At 41.1% G+C, this 20,679-nt stretch overlaps 1 protein-coding gene across 2 annotated transcripts in view; it reads left to right on the top strand.

The window, feature by feature from the left end:
* Positions 1 to 281: 281 nt before the first annotated feature.
* The window catches only part of LOC140478940 (uncharacterized), a 315,441-nt gene continuing 295,043 nt past the window's right edge, over positions 282 to 20,679 (top strand). Inside the window, exon 1 of one of the 2 annotated variants that reach the window (XM_072572602.1) lies at positions 282 to 543. In XM_072572602.1, the coding sequence (XP_072428703.1) occupies positions 423 to 543 (121 nt within the window). In that variant the 5' untranslated portion in view covers positions 282 to 422. The remainder of the gene's footprint in view (positions 544 to 20,679) is intronic. The other variant, XM_072572601.1, reaches the window with a different exon arrangement.

Here is a 20,679-nt window from a genome sequence, read left to right as displayed (position 1 = left end):
CAGAACCTGAATCAAATAAATCACAGAACTGACTGATGACACAATTTGAAATCTGTACAAGGCCTAGAAAGACCTAGGAGCAAGAATGTCCAGGTGACCGTTTTCACCTCAAGCACATCAGAGCCTCATGTTGCAACCATATACATCACTTTCGTTATGTATAATTAATAATTGCCTCATTATTAGATATGTAAGCTGAAGCTGCAACCCTGTGCATTCAATTAAGCCGTTTTCATTTCAACATTTACTTCTCAGCGAGGGCACCAGGATTCAGGAATGAAGGAGAGAGCCCCGGGCACCGATACCACGGAAGTGCTGCCGCCCAGGGTTGCTGCACCCTGAGCTGCAGCGCTGTACTGTAAGCGCATGTCACGCTCTTTCCTTGTGTTTGCTCGGAGTCGCCGAGGTGGACAGGAGAGGCGATGGCAATTCAGCAAAGGCACAGCACCTCCTCAGGAGATAACTATACACCTCTATCCTTGAAAACCACCAGAAAGAACGAGGACAGGCCGTGGAAACTCCGATTAATCTATCTGCAGTGCTGTAAGTTATTTATATGCAGTATGTCATCACGTATCTTGCTGATATAAGAGCGGCACACATACCACACGCTTATCAAATCGCTGGCATTCAGCTGGTCCCCGCAGTTAATATAAAGAGAAAAATGTTATGTTCTTGCCGAGGATTTTTTTTTTAAAATGTGCACTGCGTGACATTCAAGAAACTGGTGAAGTACCTGGGAACTGCAGGGTTTTTTTTGACTTTAAGCTTACACTAGATGTCAATCCTCAAGATAAAACCTTTTTTTGTTTATTGTTATCATTCGGATGATCATGAGATATTTATCATAAGACATGAATTTTATTTTGCCGTTTTTGGCTCTTCGAAAGAAGTTATTTTTGAAAAAACACAGTATTTCAAACATTGAGAGTGATAGTGGTATGAGATACTTGTACTGGTAAACGAATTCTAATTAAACTCCCAAATTCAGGCAATGAATGAACGATGCGTGTTGTAACCATTATCCCTTCTCACCGGCAACCTTTTCTGGTCATGTGACATAGGTAGAAAATGTTCAACGTGTCACCAAAATATATTTTCTGTTTGTTGGAGACTCATCGACTTAATTGTTTTGAGGAGGGTGGTATTTTTTTTGTGTAATGTTTAGCTGCAATAAATGCTTTTTTAAAAAATACAGTTGCTTCACAGTGAAATAGATTATAAGCTATAATCCTCAGGCTAGTTCTTGTATCAGAAATACACCCAGTCATATTTTGTTTCATTAACTGCAGAACAATATCCTCCTTTGTACTGACACTTTAGAGAGCTTCTTGATGTCTCTAGACATTCTCGTGACATTACCATAAACCATAGCCTTTCTCCAATAGACACCAGGACTTAAATATACAAATATTAGCCATTCCAAGAATTCTCTGCATTTGTGGCCGGTGAGTGGAAGGAAGCATCTTATGGAAGGAAACATGAGCACAGGCATTTCCTCCCATTTATCTCTCCACCTCCAAGGCTCCCAGCCTCACAATTTAAAAAAAAAAGCCTCATTCCTGATGAAGGGCTTTTGCCTGAAACATCGATTCTCCTGCTCCTCGGATGCTGCCTAACCTGCTTTGCTTTTCCAGCAACACACTCTCGACTCTGATCTCCTGTATCTGTAGACCTCACTTTCTCCAAACATGAGAACAGCCCACTTACAATTCATGTTCCAAAAATTGATGTGACATTTATTGAAATTTGCTTTAAATTTATTTAAAGAATTTAAAAAAAAACCTTTGCTTTAACAGGACATCTATTTCCCAGTTGTGATCCAGTTCTTGTGTGTCTTAGACAGATGACATCTGCCATAACACTGGCTATTCCTAGATTTATGTGTGTCAATACCTCAAATTCAAAATTGCTCTTCTTGTGTTCAAATCCCTCTGTCGTATTTCAGTCAATTCCTCCAACTTTATAACCCTCTGAGATTGGCATCCATTCAGCACCTGAAATATTAACTGCCTGCTCCACTGACATACATTGTAATGCACTGTACATTGTAATGCACCATCTTGTAGATGCACTGTAGGAAGTCAATAAGGCTCTTCAACAGCAACTTATCAACTCATGACTTCTACCATCTAGAAGAAAATGTGCAGCATCACATGGGAATACCATCTGCTTCAAATTCCCTTCCAATTCAGACATCGTACTGACGTGGAACTATATTGTTATTTCTTCACTGTCACAGTTCAAACACCTGGAATTCCCTGAAAGTACCTGGGTGTGCTTAAACCACATGGGTTGCAATGGCTTCAGAAGCCACATCCCGTACACCACCTTGAGAGCTGGGCAATAAATGCTGATCTAACCAGTGACTCCGACATCTGTGAATGAATAAATAATAGCAGCAACTTCGGCTTCCTTCGTTTTTGGGCTCTTGTGCATTCTTCATTTCTTGTTTGTTGTTCTACCTTCAGCATTCTGGGCCCACAGCTTCAACTGTCTCCACAATCTGGCACCATTTTGAATAGTTAATTGAAAAAAAACTGAATGCCATTAATAAACATCTCCATCTCTCTCTACCTCTGACTCCCCCTGGGACTTTATCTCCTGACCCATTACCTCCAACTCTGGCCCAATGTCAAGTTTGTTTGGTAGCAATCCTATGGAGTATCTTTGGATGTTTTATTGTTAGGATCTCCAAAATCCCAATTTTTGACTGAAAAACAATAAGCTACAAGATTCCCTTGGTTATTTTTTTTAAAACCAGACAAGAGTCAAAGAAAGAAAGTAGTAAACACTATCTTGGAGAACCAACTGTACTCTGAAGTCCAGAATGAGTAAACAGGTAAGTTATGGTCAATCTATCAACTATAAATTACACATTAACTGGCAGATATAATGAAGATAAATGTTATGATTTGGCTAAACTGTCCACTCAGCATATATGTACTGCAACTCAGGCATAAAATCGTTCAAAACCCAGGATGAATTTCACCTTCTGCTCTTTTAGGATTTAACCTGATCGCAGCTAACGGTGCTACACTGAGTTCTGTGGTTGAAGTTGAATGATTTATTGTCACTTGCATTTGACAGTGAATAATACAGTAAAATATAGTGAAATGCTTCAACTGTCTCCACAATCTGGCACCATTTTGAATAGTTAATTGAAAAAAAACTGAAAGAGAGTCTCACCAAGGGCACCCGTGCTGCAGCTAAATTCTCTGGGCACAGCCTTCATCTAAACTGACATATCTGCAGAACTCTGCTTCCAATGGTCTGACAGATGTCAATCTGCCAAAGCAGCTGCACCAGCTACATACTTGCCTAACCTCAGATTCTGGATCTAGCCTCTGCCCTCTTCAGCATTGCATCACAATTATCAACAACTGAGAACCTTTTGCATGGTTTCAAAGAATTTCAGTCTCCTGGAGGTTTTGGTGTCCAGTCTTAATTTCTGTCTTCATTTCCAAATGAACTGATTGAATTGTTTCTCAGTTTTCCTTTTCAGTTAGGATATGTCTCAAAATGTACAAGCTTTGAAACCAGGTACCATTGGTGTTAAAGTGCTATATAAACATTCCCATCACAAAAATGTCATGCAATGACCATCTGCATCAGGACACAAACTAACCATCTACCCTTGATTTTCAATACATTACCATTAGTAAATCCATCTGTTTCAACTCTATGGGAGTTACTTTTTTCAGAAATTGAACTGGAACAGTTATATAAATGCTGAGACTTCATAAGCAGGTTAGAAATGGAGAGTACTATTGTCAATAATTCACCTCTTGACTTCCCTATAGACTTCATCATCTAAAAAACAAAATTCAGAAGTATAATTAAATGCACTTTACTTCCCTAAACGAGTGCAGTTCCAACAGCACTCAAGAAGCTAAACTCAATTCTACACAAAACAGCCTGCTTGAGTGGCACTTCATACTCAACTTTAAACATTCATTCTTTCCACCATTAATACACATTGACAGCAGTGTGTACCGTCCGGCAATATATCAGGCAACAACTAACCCAGGCTCCTGTGACAAACCCATGACCTCTGCAATAGGTCAAGACCATAAGATATAGGAGCAGAATTAGGTCATTTGGCCCATTGAGCCTTCTCCATCATTAATTCAAGGCTAGCATGTTTCTCAACCCCATTCTCCTGCCTTCTCCCTGTAACCCTTGAGCCCCTCACTAATTAAAAACCTATCTATCTCTGTCTTAAAGACATTCAATGACTTGGCCTCCAGAACCTTCTGTGACATGAGTTCCAAATCTCAACACCCTTTTGTCTTAAGAAATTCTTCCTCATCTTAGTTATAAAGGATCATCTCTTCACTCTGAGGCTGTGCTGTCTGGTCCTAATCTCTCCTACTGGTGGAAACATCTTCACATTTACTCTGTCCAGTCTTCTGACTACACTTTAAGTTTTAATGAGATCCCCTTCTCCTTCTAAACGCTATTGAGTACAGACCCAGAATTTTCAACTGACCCTCATACATCAAGCCCTTTATCGTGGAATTACTCTTGTGAACCTCCTCTGCACTCCCTTCAATGCCAGCATATCCTTGTTGAGATACAGCATTCAAAACCGCTTTCAAAGTTTCAGATGTGGTCTGACCAGAGCCTTCTACAGCCTGAGTGGTATGTCTTGGCTCTTGAGTTCTAGCTCTGTTAAAATTAATGCTAACATTGCATCCTAACAGCAAACTGAACCTGCATGTTAACCTTAAGAAAATCCTGAACTAGGATGCCAAAGGGGGCAGAAGATGAAATGTGAGGATACGGCAGCTAGTAATATAAAAGAAGATTTTTTTGAGATATATAAAATGTAGGAAGATGACAAGTGTGTACATTGGACTGCTGGAAAATGAGGCTGGAGAAGTAGTAATGAGGAACAAAAAAAGTGGAGGAACTGAATAAGTGCTTTGCATCACACTTTATGGTAGTAAACACTACCAGCGTACCAGGAACTTCCAGAGTCAGGAGCAGAGGAAAGTGCATTGACCATCACTAAGGAGAAGGTGCTGGGGAAACTGTAAGTTTTGATGATATTAAACTACCCAGACTACATGGACAATACCCAAGAGTTCTGAAGGAGAGAGCTGAGGTGATTGCAGAGGCATTGGTAGTGGTCTTTCAGGAATCACTGGAGTCAGGGAAGAAGACAGAAGAGTTGAAACTATAGGCTGATTAGCCTGACCATGGTCATTTGTAAGATTTTAGAGCCCATTATTAAGAATGAGATTGAGGAGTACTTGGAAATGTATGTTAAAATAGGGCTTTGGCAACACAGCTTCATCAGGGGAAGTCATGCTTGTCAAATCTATTTGAATTCTCTGAGGAGGTAGCAAGCAAGACAAAGAAGAGCCAGTGGATTTCAAGAAAGTCTTTTTCAAGGTACCACACAGGAGGCTGCTAAATAAGGTGAGAGCCCATGGTGCTCAGGGAAAGGTACTGACATGGCTAACTGGCAGAAGACAGTGTGGATAAAAGGGTCTTTTTCAGATGGCAGCTGATGACTAGTGAAGTTCCACCAGAGTGATTGTTAGGACCACAACTATTCACATTATATGTTAATGAACTGGACAAAGGAACTGAAGGCACTGTTACTAAGTTTGCAGATGATGCAAAGATAGGTGGAGCATCAGGTAGTTTTGAGGAAATGGGGAGGTTGCAGAATGACTTGGACATGATAGGAAATTGTATTCCATCTGCTACTGTTTTGCCGGATGTAGGAAAGTGTGAGGTTATGCATTTTGGTAGGAAGAATAGAGGCATAGACTAATTGCTAAATGGAAAAGGCTTCAGAAATCTGAAGCACAACGGGGCTGAAGCATAAGAGCAGCACATCCATGGCAAAATCCTGACCATGTTTCTCTCCAACCCACATACCATCCTGACTTGGAACTATATTAATGTTCATTCAGTGTCACAGTGTCAAATCCTGGAACTTCCTAACTATACTGTGGGTATATCTACACAATGTGAACTGCAACAGTTTGGGAAGACAGCTCACCAAAACCATTATGAGGCCAAGGACAACCAAGACACTTTGCAAGAATAAATGAATAACTGTTACTGTTTTGTTGCTTTGCATAACCATACCTATTTTGTGTAAAACCATCAGAACATATATTGTCTATTTTTTTTAGATTAGATTAGATTAGATGATTAGATTAGATTAGATTAGATTACTTACAATGTGGAAACAGGCCCTTCGGCCCAACAAGTCCACACCGCCCCGCCGAAGCGTAACCCACCCATACCCCTACATCTACATCTACCCCTTACCTAACACTACGGGCAATTTAGCATGGCCAATTCACCTGACCTGCACATCTTTGGACTGTGGGAGGAAACCGGAGTACCCGGAGGAAACCCACGCAGACACGGGGAGAACGTGCAAACTCCACACAGTCAGTCGCCTGAGGTGGGAATTGAACCCGGGTCTCCGGCGCTGCGAGGCAGCAGTGCTAACCACTGTGCCACCGTGCCGCCCACTAATTTGTTGTTGGACAAGTCCTTGCCAGGCTCCTGCTTTACACTCTGAATGAGACCATCACATACAATGAGTAGCATTTGATGAAGGCAGTGACAGTTGACAAGAGCCTCATGTTGCTGCTTTGGGGGGGGGTGGAGGGGGATGAAGCTGGTTTATAAATTAGTGTAATCAGAGAACAGCTGGCCTGGGGACCTGGGTTCCTGTCCCGCCACAGCAGATGGTGGAATTTGAATTCTATTTTTTAAAAAAATCTGGAATTAAGTGTTGACTGATGACCATGAAACCATTGTCACTTGTTGGAAAAACCCATCTGTTTCACTAATGTCCTTTAGGGAAGGAAATCTGCCATCCTTACCTGGTCTGGCATACATGTGGCTCCAGAGCCACAGTAATGTGGTTGACTCTCAACTGTCCTCTGAAATGGCCTAGCAAGCCATTCAGTTGTATCAATTGCTCGTAAGTCACAACAAAGAAATGAAACTGGACGGACCACCTGGCATGAATCCACAGCAAGTGGACTGCAGTGATTCAAGAAGGCAGTTCACCACCTTCTCAAGGGCAAATAGGGATGGGCTGTCAATGCTGGCCAGTCAGCAATGCTCATGAATAAAACAACCTGATCAACACCAGGCCTTGCTTGTGATCAAGGCTCTGCTTTTTAGCTAAAAGGCTGGCAGCTCTATTGAGTGGCAGTGACACTAGTGAGGTGGTGGCTGCTGCTGGTACAATCCAAGGCCTGGATTCCAGACCAGAGGAATGGGGTTTGGCAAAAAGAACAATGATGTGGCTCTAAGCAGGATCCTCACCCCTGTCATTGCTCAACAGGGTTTGTCTTGCAACCGTCCAATGCCCACTGCTGCATTTGTGCTAACGGCAGAAAGATAGTTTGTTTCAATTGCAATAGGGAGGAAAGGCCATCCATTGGCTTTTTCATTGCAGACTTCATCGAGAGGGAATTGGGTAGGTATCTCGTTCCCACCTGTCATTTAAAAATCAAATGCTTCCCATGATCCAAGTCAACAGGGTTAAGGCATTAAGTTCCATCCAATGTCTGACAAGAAATTTTGTATTAATTTTCATCCAGGCAAAGGAGCAAGAGACATGATCGCTGTCCCAAAACTGAATTCAAGAAAAGTTGTTTAAAACAAACACCAGTCAATTTGTAAGCAGAATGGGAAAATGTGGAATCTGCTGGTGAAGTTTGAGTTACAACAATAAATCAATGTGATTTAGTAGTTGTCTGATGGAGTGCTTGGTAGATTGATTGCTAATGAAGTGGTGTGTGATGCTTTTCTGTCACTAAAGAACAGGTTTGTGATCTATTTTATCTGTTATTCTCTGCCATGCAAAAGGCATTTCTTTCAAAAGATCTATACATTCCATAGAGGAGAGCTAAAAATTTGTTTAATTGGTGCTGACTAGGTTTTATGTGATATTGTGGAAGATCTGAACTCTATCTAGTTTAACAACATAAGAAACTGCGGTTGAATTGTTACAAAGATTTTCTTAATCATCTACGTACAATCCGAAACCTGATCTGGAAATGCTGGGCTTGGACTGGGGTAGACAAGGTCAAAAATCAAATGACATCAGGTTATAGTCCAACAGGTTAACATAAATTTGTTAAAGTTGTTGACCAACCTGAATATAGTCCAACTAGTTGGTTTATAATCTGATGTTATTTGATTTTTGATCTACAATCTGAAACCTTGTAGGAAAGGAGTAACATGATTTATGACACTTCCCAGTTGGGAATAGTCACTGTAGCCAGATTTTCTCAACTATATGCTATTCTCAACTTCATAATGAAAAGGATGCATTGCTACTGCTTTTTTCTCCTTTTCTTTTTACTGCATCAGTTTGAAGAGGAGACACTGCATCCTAGCCACAATCGGCTCCATTACATGCCATTAGCCTAAGGTTTGACGGCACCGTAGTGACATGGATATTTTTTTAAAATTACATTTCATTTGTAAATGTTTCACAGTGCATTGGTTCCAGTTTATTCATGTATGCATCATCATTACTTGCATGGCTCATGGTTGGCATGCATTAATGGTTACAGGGGAGTTAGGGACATTGGTTTATATTGGAATGGATAATGTTTGCATTTTTGTATTTTTGCATTAATTCTTTATTGAATTTCTTGTCAGTGATCATTATTGTACTTGCTGTTCTGTGTGACAGACCTGAACTTGCAGGTTCAGCTGCTTGTAATGTGAATTTTCAGAGAGCAAAATCAGCAGGCTAATTGAAAGATTGCAGGGAACTCCTTTTTAACATGGAAGCAAGTCATCCTCAACCATGAGGAGCTGCCTAAGAAGAAGCAGGCCACCTTTAACTGATCATGAATGGGGTGCCTAAGGATTCTTGTGTGCCACTGAATTTATCTTAAAGGTTAAGTTGTACTTTTTTAAAAGGTTATGCTAATAGATGTTCATGGCAAACAAATGGTCTACAAAAAGGCACCTGCAACGGAGAATATAATGCTCCGTATGCTGAAAATTCCCGCTGCCTTTACAGCTACCTGTCAACAAGTCATCAGGAAATGGAATTAAATTTATTGTCACGTGCACCAAGGCACAGTGAAAAGCTTTGTCTTGCAAGTAATGCAGGCAAATCTCATAGTTAAGCAGCATAGATAATAAATATTGGTAAACAACAGCAAAAACAAAAAACACAGGTATAGGCGAATCATAGAGTCATAGAGATGTGTAGCATGGAAACAGACTCTTCAGTCCAACCCTCCATACCGACTAGATATCCCTACCCAATCTAGTCCCACCTGCCAGTACCCGGCCCATATCCCTCCAAACCCTTCCTATTCATATACCCATCCTTTTAAATGTTGCAATTGTATCAGCCTCCACCACTTCCTCTGGCAGCTCATTCCATACACGTACCACCCTCTGCATAAAAAAGTTGCCCCGTAGGTCCCTTTTCTATCTTTCCCCTCTCACCCTAAATCTATGCCCTCTAGTTCTGGACTTCCCCACTCCAGGGAAAAGACTTTGTCTATTTATCCTATCCATGCCCCTCATTATTTTGTAAATTTCTATAAGGTCACCCCTCCGTTTCCCAGGCTCCATAGAAAACAGCCCCAGCCTGTTCAGCCTCTCCCCACAGCTCAAATCCTCCAACCTTGGCAACATTCCTTATAAATTTTTTCTGAACCCTTTCAAGTTTCACAACATCTCTCCGATAGGAAGGAGACCAGAATTGCACGCAATATTCCAACTGTGGCCTAACCAATGTATGTACAGCCGCAACATGACCTCCCAACTCCTGTACTCAATTCTCTGACCAATAAAAGAAAGCATACCAAGCACCTTCTTCACTATCCTATCTACCTGCAACTCTACTTTCAAGGAGCTATGAACCTGCACTCCAAGGTCTCTTTGTTCAGCAACACTCCCTAGGACCTTACCATTAAGTGTATAAGTGCTGCTAAGATTTGCTTTCCCAAAATGCAGCACCTCGCATTTATCTGAACTAAACTCCATCTCAGCCACTTCTCAGCCCATTGGCCCATCTGGTCAAGATCCTGTTGTAATCTGAGGTAACCTTCTTCGCTGTCCACTACACCTCCAATTTTGGTGTCTTCTGCAAACTTACTAACTGTACCTCTTATGCTCACATCCAAATCATTTATGTAAATGACAAAAAGTACAGGGCCCAGCACCGATCCTTGTGGCACTCCACTGGTCACAGACCTCCAATCTGAAAAAAAACCCTCCACCACCACCCTCTGTCTTCTACCTTTCAGCCAGTTCTGTATCCAAATGGCTAGTTCTCCCTTTATTCCGTGAGATCTAACCTTGCTAACCAATCTCCCATGAGGAACCTTGTCGAATACCTTACTGAAGTCCAAATGTTAAGAGTTTGAGTCCATTCAGTATCCTAACAACAGTCGGATAAAAACTGTTACAAAACCGGCTGGTGTATGTGTTCAGGCTTCTGTACCTTCTATCTGATGGTAGAGGTTGTAGAAGAGCATTGCCAGAGTGGGATGGATCTTTGAGAATGCTGGCAGCCTTTTCTTGACAGCGGGTCTGGTCGATGGGATTCTATAGATGGGAGGTTAGCCTTTGTGATTGTCTGGGCCGAGTTCACTCTCCGTAACCGTTTTCGATCTTGAATGGTATAGTTGCCATACCAGGTAATGACAGAATGCTCGCGAAGGCACACCTATAGAAATTGGCAAGGGTATTTGCCATCATGCCAAATTTCCTCAGCTGCCTGAGGAAGAAGAGATGTTGTTGGCCTTTGTAACCAGTGCGGCCATTTTTCCAGGTCTTCCATCTCCCATCTGTTTCATCGCCATCTGGGATTGACCAACTATGGTTGTGTCATCAGCAAACTTGTAAATGGCATTAGTTTGGTATTTAGCAAAGCAGTTATGGGTATACAGTGAATGCAGTAGGGGGCTGAGTATGCACCCCTGTTTGGGCGGGTGGGGGGCGGGGGCTCCAGTGTTGAGTGTTTGTTAGTGAGGATGAAATATTGTCCCCAGTTTTCATTGATTGTGGCCTGTGGGTCAGGAACCTGAGGATCCAATTGCAGGGAGTAGAGCTTAGTTCAAGATCACGAAGTTTAGTAATCAGTCTCGAGGGGATAACAGGGTTGAAGGCTGTATTGTAGTCAATGAGTAGGATTCTTGCATAGCTGTTCTTGATGAGAAGTGTTCTAGGGAGAAGTGAAGGGCAAGTGGCATGGTATCTGACATGGGTCTGTTGGTCTGATAGACAAATTGGAGTCACTCAAGAGTAGTGGGGAGGCTGGAGTTGATTAATGCCATGAGTAGCCTTTCAAAGCACTTCATGACCATTGACGTTAGGACCACTGGGTGGTTGTCATTGAGACATGCTGCATGAGCCTTCTTAGGCACAGGAATTGAAACTTCCTATCCTGCCTAATTAAGAGAAAACCCCCACTAACATTCCTGCTGTTATGGCTTTTATAAATCTGCCAGACCCTAGCTCCCATGCATCTGAAATGCACACTATGGGACTGAAACTCCTAGATTCTACTGTGCTGTTGTGACTTCTGGTGCATGCAAATGTATTGACCTTTCAGTGCTCTCTAAGTTAGCAAATCTGTATAAAGCCAACAAAGAGCCCAGCAAAACAAAGCCACAAATTTAATTTACTCCCTGTGATACTGCAAATACTATGGACTCTGATGACATTCTTACAATGGTACCTAAGGCTTGGCCCAGGTCAAGCTGTACCAGTACAATGTCAACACTGGAATCTACCCAACAAAGTGGAAAATTGTCCAAGTGTGTCCTATCCATAAAAGCAGGACATATCCAATTTCAACCTAATATGATCCATCAGTCTACTCTTCATTATCAGCAAAGTGAAGATAAGTGTCTATGACAGTATTGTCAAGCAGCACTTAATCAGCAATAACTTGCTTACCGAATTTGAGTTCGACCAAACCAACTTAACTCCTGACTTCATTATAGCCTGGCCCAAACACAGACAAAAGAATTGAACATGAGGTGAAACCAGAGAAATGAACCCTTCATATCAAAGTAATGTTTGAGTGTAGCATTAAGGAGCCCAAGCAAAATTGTATTCACTGGAAATCTGGGACAAAACTCTGTTGGTTGGAGTCATATGTAGAACAAATGGAAAAAGGTTGTGGTTGTTAGAGATCAATCATCTCAGCCACTGGACACCATTGCAGGAGCTTCATGGGGAAGTGCCTTACATCCAATCATGTTCAGCTGCTTCATCAATGACTTTCCTCCAACATAAGGTCAGAAGTGGAGATGTTTGCTGATAATTGTACAGTGTTCAGCATCATTTTCCACTGCTTACATGCTAAAGTAGCCCATGTATAATTGCAACAAGACCTGGACAACACTTTAGACCCAGGCTGATAACTGGCAGGTAGTGTCTGAGAGTTGACTGTTTGATAATCATGGATATTTTAAGATAGAAGTAAAAACTAGGTAAAAGTAGCCTAGATCAGGGCTTCATAGGATATTTTCAGGATTTATTATCAAAACAGCATATTCTAGAGATGCCAAAGAACATGCTATGCTAAACTTAGAATTGTGCAGTTAGCTCGGATTAATTAATGATCTAACTGTAAAAACTCCACTAGACAGAAGAGAGGATAATATGATTAAATTTTACATTCAATACAAAGGAGAGGAGAATAAATCCAAGACTAGCATTTTGATCTTAACAAAGGGTAATTATCAAGGCAGGAAAGCAGAGCTAGCTAAGGTGATTTGGCAAATTAAGTTAAGGGTTAAAGGGGCAGTGGCAGACATTTATATTCCAGTGAGAGAGAACATTTCAAAGATGTGGTCCAGCCATCTGTGGTTAAACAAAAAAAAATTCACACTTTAAATATGCAATTATGCAAGTATATGTGGCAGATCAGAAGGTGGACAGAATATAAAGAACAACAAAGAATGGCTGTCATGTGTTCAAAGGTTTATGTTTGCGCCAAACAAATGCTGGACACTGACTTTTATCAACAAAGAAAATCCAACCATCACCCGTTGACATTCAGTAACGTTATGCTTATTGAGTACCCACTATGAACAACCTGGGGTTTACCATTTACCAGAAATGGAACTTGACCAGCCAAATAAAAATTGTGCCTAGAAGAGCTTATTAGAGGCTTGGAGTTCTTCAAGTAACTCGCATCCTAGAAACATACAAAATCAGAGCAAGAGAAACCCAATTGGGCCTTCAAGCCTGCTCTGCCATTTAATATCATTTTCCAACTCAGTACCTTTGTTCCCACTCTCTCCCATACCTTTGAATCCTTTAGCCCAAAGAACTATATCAGTCTCTTCCTTGAAAGTATTCAAGGTTTGGCTTCAACTGCTTTTCTGCAGCAGATAATTCCACAGGCTCACTACTAACTGGCTGAAGAAATTTCTCCTCCTCTCAGTCCTAAATAGCCTAACTCTGAATCCTTAAATTGTGACCTCTAGTTTTGGCTTCTCCAGGAATCAGAACTATCCTTCCTGCATGTAACCTGCCTAGTTCTGTTAGTAATCATTGCGATTTCTTTAAGATCCCACCCCACTCCCCAATTCACCAAAACTCCTAACCAATTCAGTTTGTCTTCATATGTTAGTCCTGCCATCCCAGGAATCAGTCTAGTAAACATTTGTTGTACACTGTCCCTAGTCAGAACATTGTTCCTCTGATAAAGAGACCAAAATTGTACACAATACTGCATGTGTGGTCTCATTAAGGCCCTATACAATTGCAACAAGATATCTGCACTTGAATCCTCTTGCCATGAAGACCAACATACCATTTACCTTCTTCACTGTCAGCTGTACCTGCATACTTTCATTGACGAGTGTGCAAGGGCACCCAGGCCTATAAGCCACAAACCAGGAGTGTGATGGAATACTCTCTGCTTCCCTGGTTGATTGAAGCTGTAACTACCAAGAATCTTTACGTAAAGCAACCAGCCTGACCGGCACCCCAGGTTCTCCACCATGGTTCAAAAAGGCAGCCCGCAACTCCTTCTCAAGTGCAATTAAGAATAGCCAATTGTTGTAGGGAGTATTATCAAAGAGGAGTCTTGAGTTCTGTGTTCAGCAGTACATGCAATCTTTACCCAGAGCCCAATTGCCACATGTGGGAGAGGCCAGAGAACACTCCAAATTTGGCTTTCAAATGGGGCCCAGTTACCTCCTTAATTACAGCTCAGATTGGAGGAGAGGTTAATGAAAATGTAACTTTCCCCAGCTGAATGTGTTATTTTTATACCATTTATTCTACAATAATTGATCTCAATAGCCACATCCCCTAATCTATATATCCAATCCAATAAACATACAATGTTAGACAACTCCATTGACAGCCCTATGTCCTCTCATAATCTCATGATGTTTACTAGATACCTCTACCATCTGTTGTTGGGATGTTACAATGCTTCTAATAGTTATACTTCATCCCAAACAATTGCCAGCTGCACATTATTTGCTCATAACCTAAATACTTTTTAATCACGATTAACTCTTCCAAATTCTCTAATAAATTTAGTATGAGAGATTAGGAAGGACATTGATTTCTTCCAATTGTTATAAATCTTTTAAAAACCAACTCTGAAATAAGTACAATTCTGTGACACAGATTGAGTGAACCCCTCTCTCACTTCAGCCTGAGAGATCACATAAATAGTCCTTTTGACTTGCAGCTGTAGTTTACAGCCTCCACTACCTGCATGTTGTGAGTGAATTTTAAACCAGAGTTTAGTTCTGGAATGAATACTTTACTGTGTCTACTGTAAGCACTTTACATTACTAATTTTATTTCAATAAAAAGCATTTGTTCAAATTCCACTGAGGTTGAAATTCAATCACTTTACAACTTTTGCCAAGCCATTAAAAGAAGCTAATAACTAGGGGACATAACCACAGCTTCACTTTGTACAACTCTCATCCCTTGATCTTATACTTTTAGAACCTCGACAATGTGGGAATCAGGCCATTGAGTTTACACTGATCCTTTGAAGGGCATCCCATCCAGACCACCCCAATCCCTCCAATCCCTGTAACCCTGTATTTCCTGTGGCTAATCCGCCTAGCCTGCACATCGTTGGACTGTGGGAGGAAGCCAGAATGTCTGGAGGAAACGCATGCAGACATAGGGAGAATGTGCAAACCCTACACAGGCAGTCACCCAAGGCTAGAATCAAACACAAGTTCCTGGTGCTGTGAGGCAGCAGTGCTAGCTGCTGAGCAACCATGCCACTAACTGTCTTGCCACTGGAGACAGAAACTACCATAATGTTTCAAGATTTTGAACACCCCTTTGATATCACCCCTTATCTTCCTCTGCTTTCATCCCTACATGTAACTGAAGCACTGCATCACTTGTAGGTCTTGGCAATATACCGAGAGTATAAAGCCCAAAATTGATGAAAGGATGGAGGTAATATCTGGGACACCAGGGAAGAGGCCGTACGTATTGTCATAATGAGCATTTTGTTAATGCAAATTTGCCGTAATGCGATCGATGAGTTGGGGACACTGTTTCTAAAGTGTGAACTTTTCAAACCATGTTGGCCGTAAGGTGATTACATTGCCAACACTTTAAAGCACTGTTTCTAAAGTACAGTTTTTCTATAATGTGGGCTTGTACAAGAACGCATTCATCGCATTGTAGAAGAGCTACCAGTACAACATGGAAATAGATCTTTCGGTCCAACAAGTCCACGTTGACCAAGTTTTCCAAACTAGCCTAGTCCCACATGTGTTTGGCCTAAATCGCTCTAAACCTTTCCTAATCACATACTGCCCAAATTTCTTTTAAATGTAATTGCATCTACCACTACCTCTAGCAGTTCATTCCACGTACGAATCACTCTGTGTGAAAAAGTTGCTGCTCAGGTCCCTTTCGAATCTTTCTCCTCTCACCTTAAAATTATGCCTCCTAATTTCAACTACCCCACCCTAGGGAAATATTTTCCATGATACGGTGGACAGAACTTTGTGCAGTACCCTGATGAAGTACAATAAGGACTTTTATACAATGCAATAGTTAATATCCACTCTTGGCTTTCGCCAGTAAGCGTTAAGCACCATGTATGCCCACCACAGCATTACTTACTGACCCTGTTGTCTTCAGGATTGGAATCACTCCAACATATGACTCTATGATTGTATCCCTCTGCTTCTTTATACTTTTCAGAAACCTGCCATTTGTTGCTGCAGCAGCATGACAATGTGCAAAGAGTCAAATGTGGCTGTGATTGGGACTCCATGTAGTGTTGAAAGAAATTTATGGACTTCACTTGGTCAGCAAAACATCAATCTGTCTCGATGAATGGGACAGATAAATAAATCGCTTCTATTATTTCATTGACTTCAATGGAAATGAAAACCTGCCAAGGTGTATAATAGCTGGTCAATCCATTCTCATCTGTTTTGTTTGCCACTGACATTGAATTTCACCCTGAAAACTAAATAATGAGATAGAATGTGATCCCAGCTATTGAGTGTGCAGGTAGAACAAGAAAGATTTACTATAATAAGAAGTATTTAATACAAACCATGCTGTGTACTTCATTTGCATAATCTATTAAATTTATTGTAAATGAAGTTTTACAGTTTTCATTAGGACTTGGAGATATTAAACTTCCCCAAAAAACATGATGAATTGTATTTATAATTTACAATTTTATATTAAAATACCTCTGAAGGTGCTTCACAGTTATTTAATCAGGCCAATAAAAACACCATAAGAAGGGATGACGGAAACATTGATCAAACAATAGTGATGGAAGAAAGGCCTGAAAGGAGGAGAATGAAATGGAGAGGAAACCTTTGTCTTGAAATGGTGAAAAAAATAATAATAAGGGTATCAGCAAGTAATGTGTTGAGTTCGAGGTTGGCAAAGTTACAGGGCTAGAAGTATATGGTCTTTGTGTTGAAACGTGTAAAGGATCAGATGTTCACCATGGAGATAAATGAGGATTCCAAGGTCTGGAATAGTCTATTTCAGTCAGACAAACTTTGCTGGGAAAGTTGAGGAGAAGGAACAGGTAGCTGAATGGATGGTCTCTGCCTTAATAACAAGGAAGTCCATGACATCATTGTGCTTCTTGGAGGGGAGGGTTGAATAAATCCTCAGGGGCAAGGATTTAAGGTAGCTGGAATTGTCAGTTGAGTTGACAATGAAAAAAAAAGCCACTGAACATTCATTCTGTTCTCCAGAATGATGAAAGTGGGTGAGTGTGGAAAGTGTGGCCCAAATGTGAAAAAGGATGGAAAACTTAGATGTGCACAACATATGCTCAAATCTGCAGTACTGAAGGGAGCGACAAACAGGGCATTGCCAGTGAGAGAAAACAATTGGATAGAATGAAAATGTAATTGACACCAAAACATTAAAATCAGAGATGAGCAAGTGGTTGAGTGACAAATGGAAAGCCAAAACATAGCTGGTTGTGAGTTTTAAAGAACTTGGGAAGAGATCATGAATTTTGAAAATAGTTGAAGGATGTGATTGGAGAGAACCTAATCGGTTATCAAGAAAGAGTGGATAAAACCATGGCCATGAATGTGGAAGAGACTTTCAATGGAGGCATAGATTTTTGGCCCTGGGGTTAAGAAGACAGAAGTTCAGAAGGGAGGGAGGAAGGTGAACTGGAGTTATGATTACCAAGAATGAAAGACCACTCACTGCAGAGGTTGAAGGAGGGCACCACAAACTGAATCTCCGATTAGGTGGATGATGCAATATACAATGGTCATTTTAAAGGAGAGATCAGAGGAGTGGGACAGTAACAGAGGAGTAGAGGGAGAGTACAAGTGTGATTTTGTGACCTTTTATAGTGGTGGTTTTTGAAGAATGTAAGAGGAATGTAGCCAGGCAGCAAGGCTTAAAAAGAGGCCATCATGTATGAGGCAGGCTTCAATCACGGCCATGACGTCAGTAGAATCATCTTCAATTAGGATGTGGATGTGAAGGACCTTAGTCAGGAGTAAATCAACATTCTGTAGAAAAAATGAAATGCGTAGTGATTAAGTCACTGAAGTGAAGGAGGTAGTGGCAATTGGGATGAGTGAATGGAAAATAAATCTATCAAGTTAACCTTTGGCCCAGGCTTCATGGTACTTATTTTGAGCTTCTGATATATCTTCCTCTGATTACTGTTTACAGTTCTTCTTCAGGGTGGTGCGTGAGTTTTCATATGTTGGCAGTTCATAAAAATCAGCTGTCTGTAACATGTCTTAGCAGCATTTTGTACTTATCGGGAAAGAAAAGACAGGAGTTTAATCAAAACAAAGTTTTGACACCTGCCAACAGAAGGAAAAATAACTTAAAATCAGCATTTCTACTGCATAACCTGAGGCTGTGAAGTCAGCTTTTCAGAGCATCCAGATAGTTCCTAGAGTCTTTAATTTTGCTTGCAGTCTCACTGAGTTGAAGATCAAATGTAGTGGAAAACTGAATTGTTTATCAGCAGTGGAACAAATGGCTGGATAAACTAAATATTTGCAAGTTCATGTATAAGGAGCAGCTTTCAGTGTTTTTCTTTAAAATAATGTTTTAACACCGATTTGTTACTGTGTCAGTTTCCAGAATTTTGTATTGTTTACACCAAACAACAGTGTAAGCACCCATAACAGCCATCCTCAGTAACAAATTTTGTCCGGCTATTTGAATTGCTGCAGCCCACATGCTGTAGGTTGACCACAGTGCTGTTTGGGAGGGAATTCTCTGAACCCAGAGAATATTGAAGGAAGACCATTTGTTTCTGAGTCAGGATAATGAGTGGCTTGGAGGGGAACTGTCGGTGGTGGTGTTCTCATGCATCTGCTGCCCTTGTCCTTTTGGATAGAAATAGTCATGGGTTTGGAAGATGCTGTCTGAAGATCTTTGGTGAATTTATGCAGTGTAGTGCATTGTGTAGGTAGTACACACTGCTGCCACTGAGCATCGGTGCTGGAGGGAACGGATGCTTGTGGATGTGGGGCCAATCAAGCTGGATGTTTTCTCTTGGATGGTGTCAAGCTTCTTGAGTGTTTCTGGGGCTGCCCTCATCCAGGAAAATGGAGAGTATACCATCGCATTCTTGACTTGTGCCTTGTAGATAATGGATAGGCTTTGGGGAGTCAGGAGGTAAGTTACTTTTGTGATGATGCTACAGCTTTAAGAGGTGTGTTTTGTCCTGGTTTCTTTCAGAAGGAGAAACTGGGGGACAGGTGCCAAGCAGTTCCTGAGAAGATAAAAAAAAACGTATAAAGCCTTGTGTGGTTTTAAAGCTGGAACAATAGAGGTAGTCTGAATGAATGTGGTCAAGCTCCCAGCCACTGAACCAAGGATTTTAAGTTTAGCTTTTAGCAGAAGCTACTGAAGTCTTGAAGATGGCGAAGCTATATTTCCCTCTCTCGGTTACAGCTAGAAACTGGGATTTCTCTTCATACTGTGGGCATTGCATGTGAGAGAATCTGTTATCTGAATTTATCTTTTTGCCAGGCGTGTATTTATGGGATGTTACTGTATTGGAACCATTAATTAGTAATAGTTACTGTATCGATTATTCTGTTAGGTCTTCCAATACAGTTAAGTTATTCTAAGTTCTTCTTTCTTTTGTTGTGTTTTAACTATTATGTTTGAATAAATTCTGCTTTGCTTAACATCGAGCAGTTTGACCAATCGAATTGCATCTGGAACACAGCACCTGACATTGGCCATAAAAATAAGAAAACTTTAGAGTCTAGGCTACCTTCTTAATATACTTTGAGGGGGCCTTATCTGGTCCATCACTCTTGGAGCCATTGTGTTTATGTGGCAGGTCCAGTTGAGTTTCTGGATGATGGTAATGTTGTTAGTGGGTGATTCAGTGATCATGACATCATTGAATATAAAGGGGACCGTGGTTACGTCGTCTCATATTGGAGATGATAATTGCCTGGTATTTGTGTGGTGCAAATGTTACTTTTCATTTGTCAGCCCAAGCCTAGATATTGTCGAATTCCTGTTGCATTGGAACATGGACTGCTTCAGAATCAGGAATCATGAATGGTGCTGAACATTGGGCAGTCATTGGCGCATATCCTTTCAATCTTATAACGTAGGCGAGGTCATTGAAGCAACTGATGATAATTGGACCTAGGACACTACCCTGAAGAACTCTTGCAGAGACATCCTGGGGCTGAGATGACTGACTTCTATCAACCACAACTAATGTGGAAAAGCATAGCAGGTTAAGCAGCATCCGAGGAGTTGGGGAATTGACGTTTCGGGCACAAGTTCTTCATCAGGAATAAGCATCCCTCATTCCTGATGAAGGGCTTATGCCCGAAACATCGATTCTCCTGTTCCTCAGATGCTGCCTGACCTGCTGTGTTTTTCCAGTGCCATACTCATGACTCCAATCTCTACCATCTGTAGTTCTCATTTTCTCCTAATCTTCGTATCTGCCAGATATGACTCAAACTAGCAGAGAGTTTGCCTTCTGATACCCATTGATTCCAGCTTTGCTAGGGCTCCTTAATGCCACACTCGGTCGAATGCAGCCTTAGTATCAAGGCTGTCCCCCTCACCTTCAAGTGGGCACACAATTCAGTTCAAACCGTGGGAGTATTTATATTGCAATGGTTAGTGCATTTCACTGGCAAGCTGAAGATGTGGTTCTTTAAATTTCTCTGTTTCAGTGTGCAGACCTTTGTG

The sequence above is a fragment of the Chiloscyllium punctatum genome, chromosome 6 (genome assembly GCF_047496795.1).
Source record: "Chiloscyllium punctatum isolate Juve2018m chromosome 6, sChiPun1.3, whole genome shotgun sequence".
NCBI classification, from domain to species: Eukaryota; Metazoa; Chordata; class Chondrichthyes; order Orectolobiformes; family Hemiscylliidae; genus Chiloscyllium; species Chiloscyllium punctatum.
This window is presented reverse-complemented; position numbering and strand designations above follow the sequence as displayed.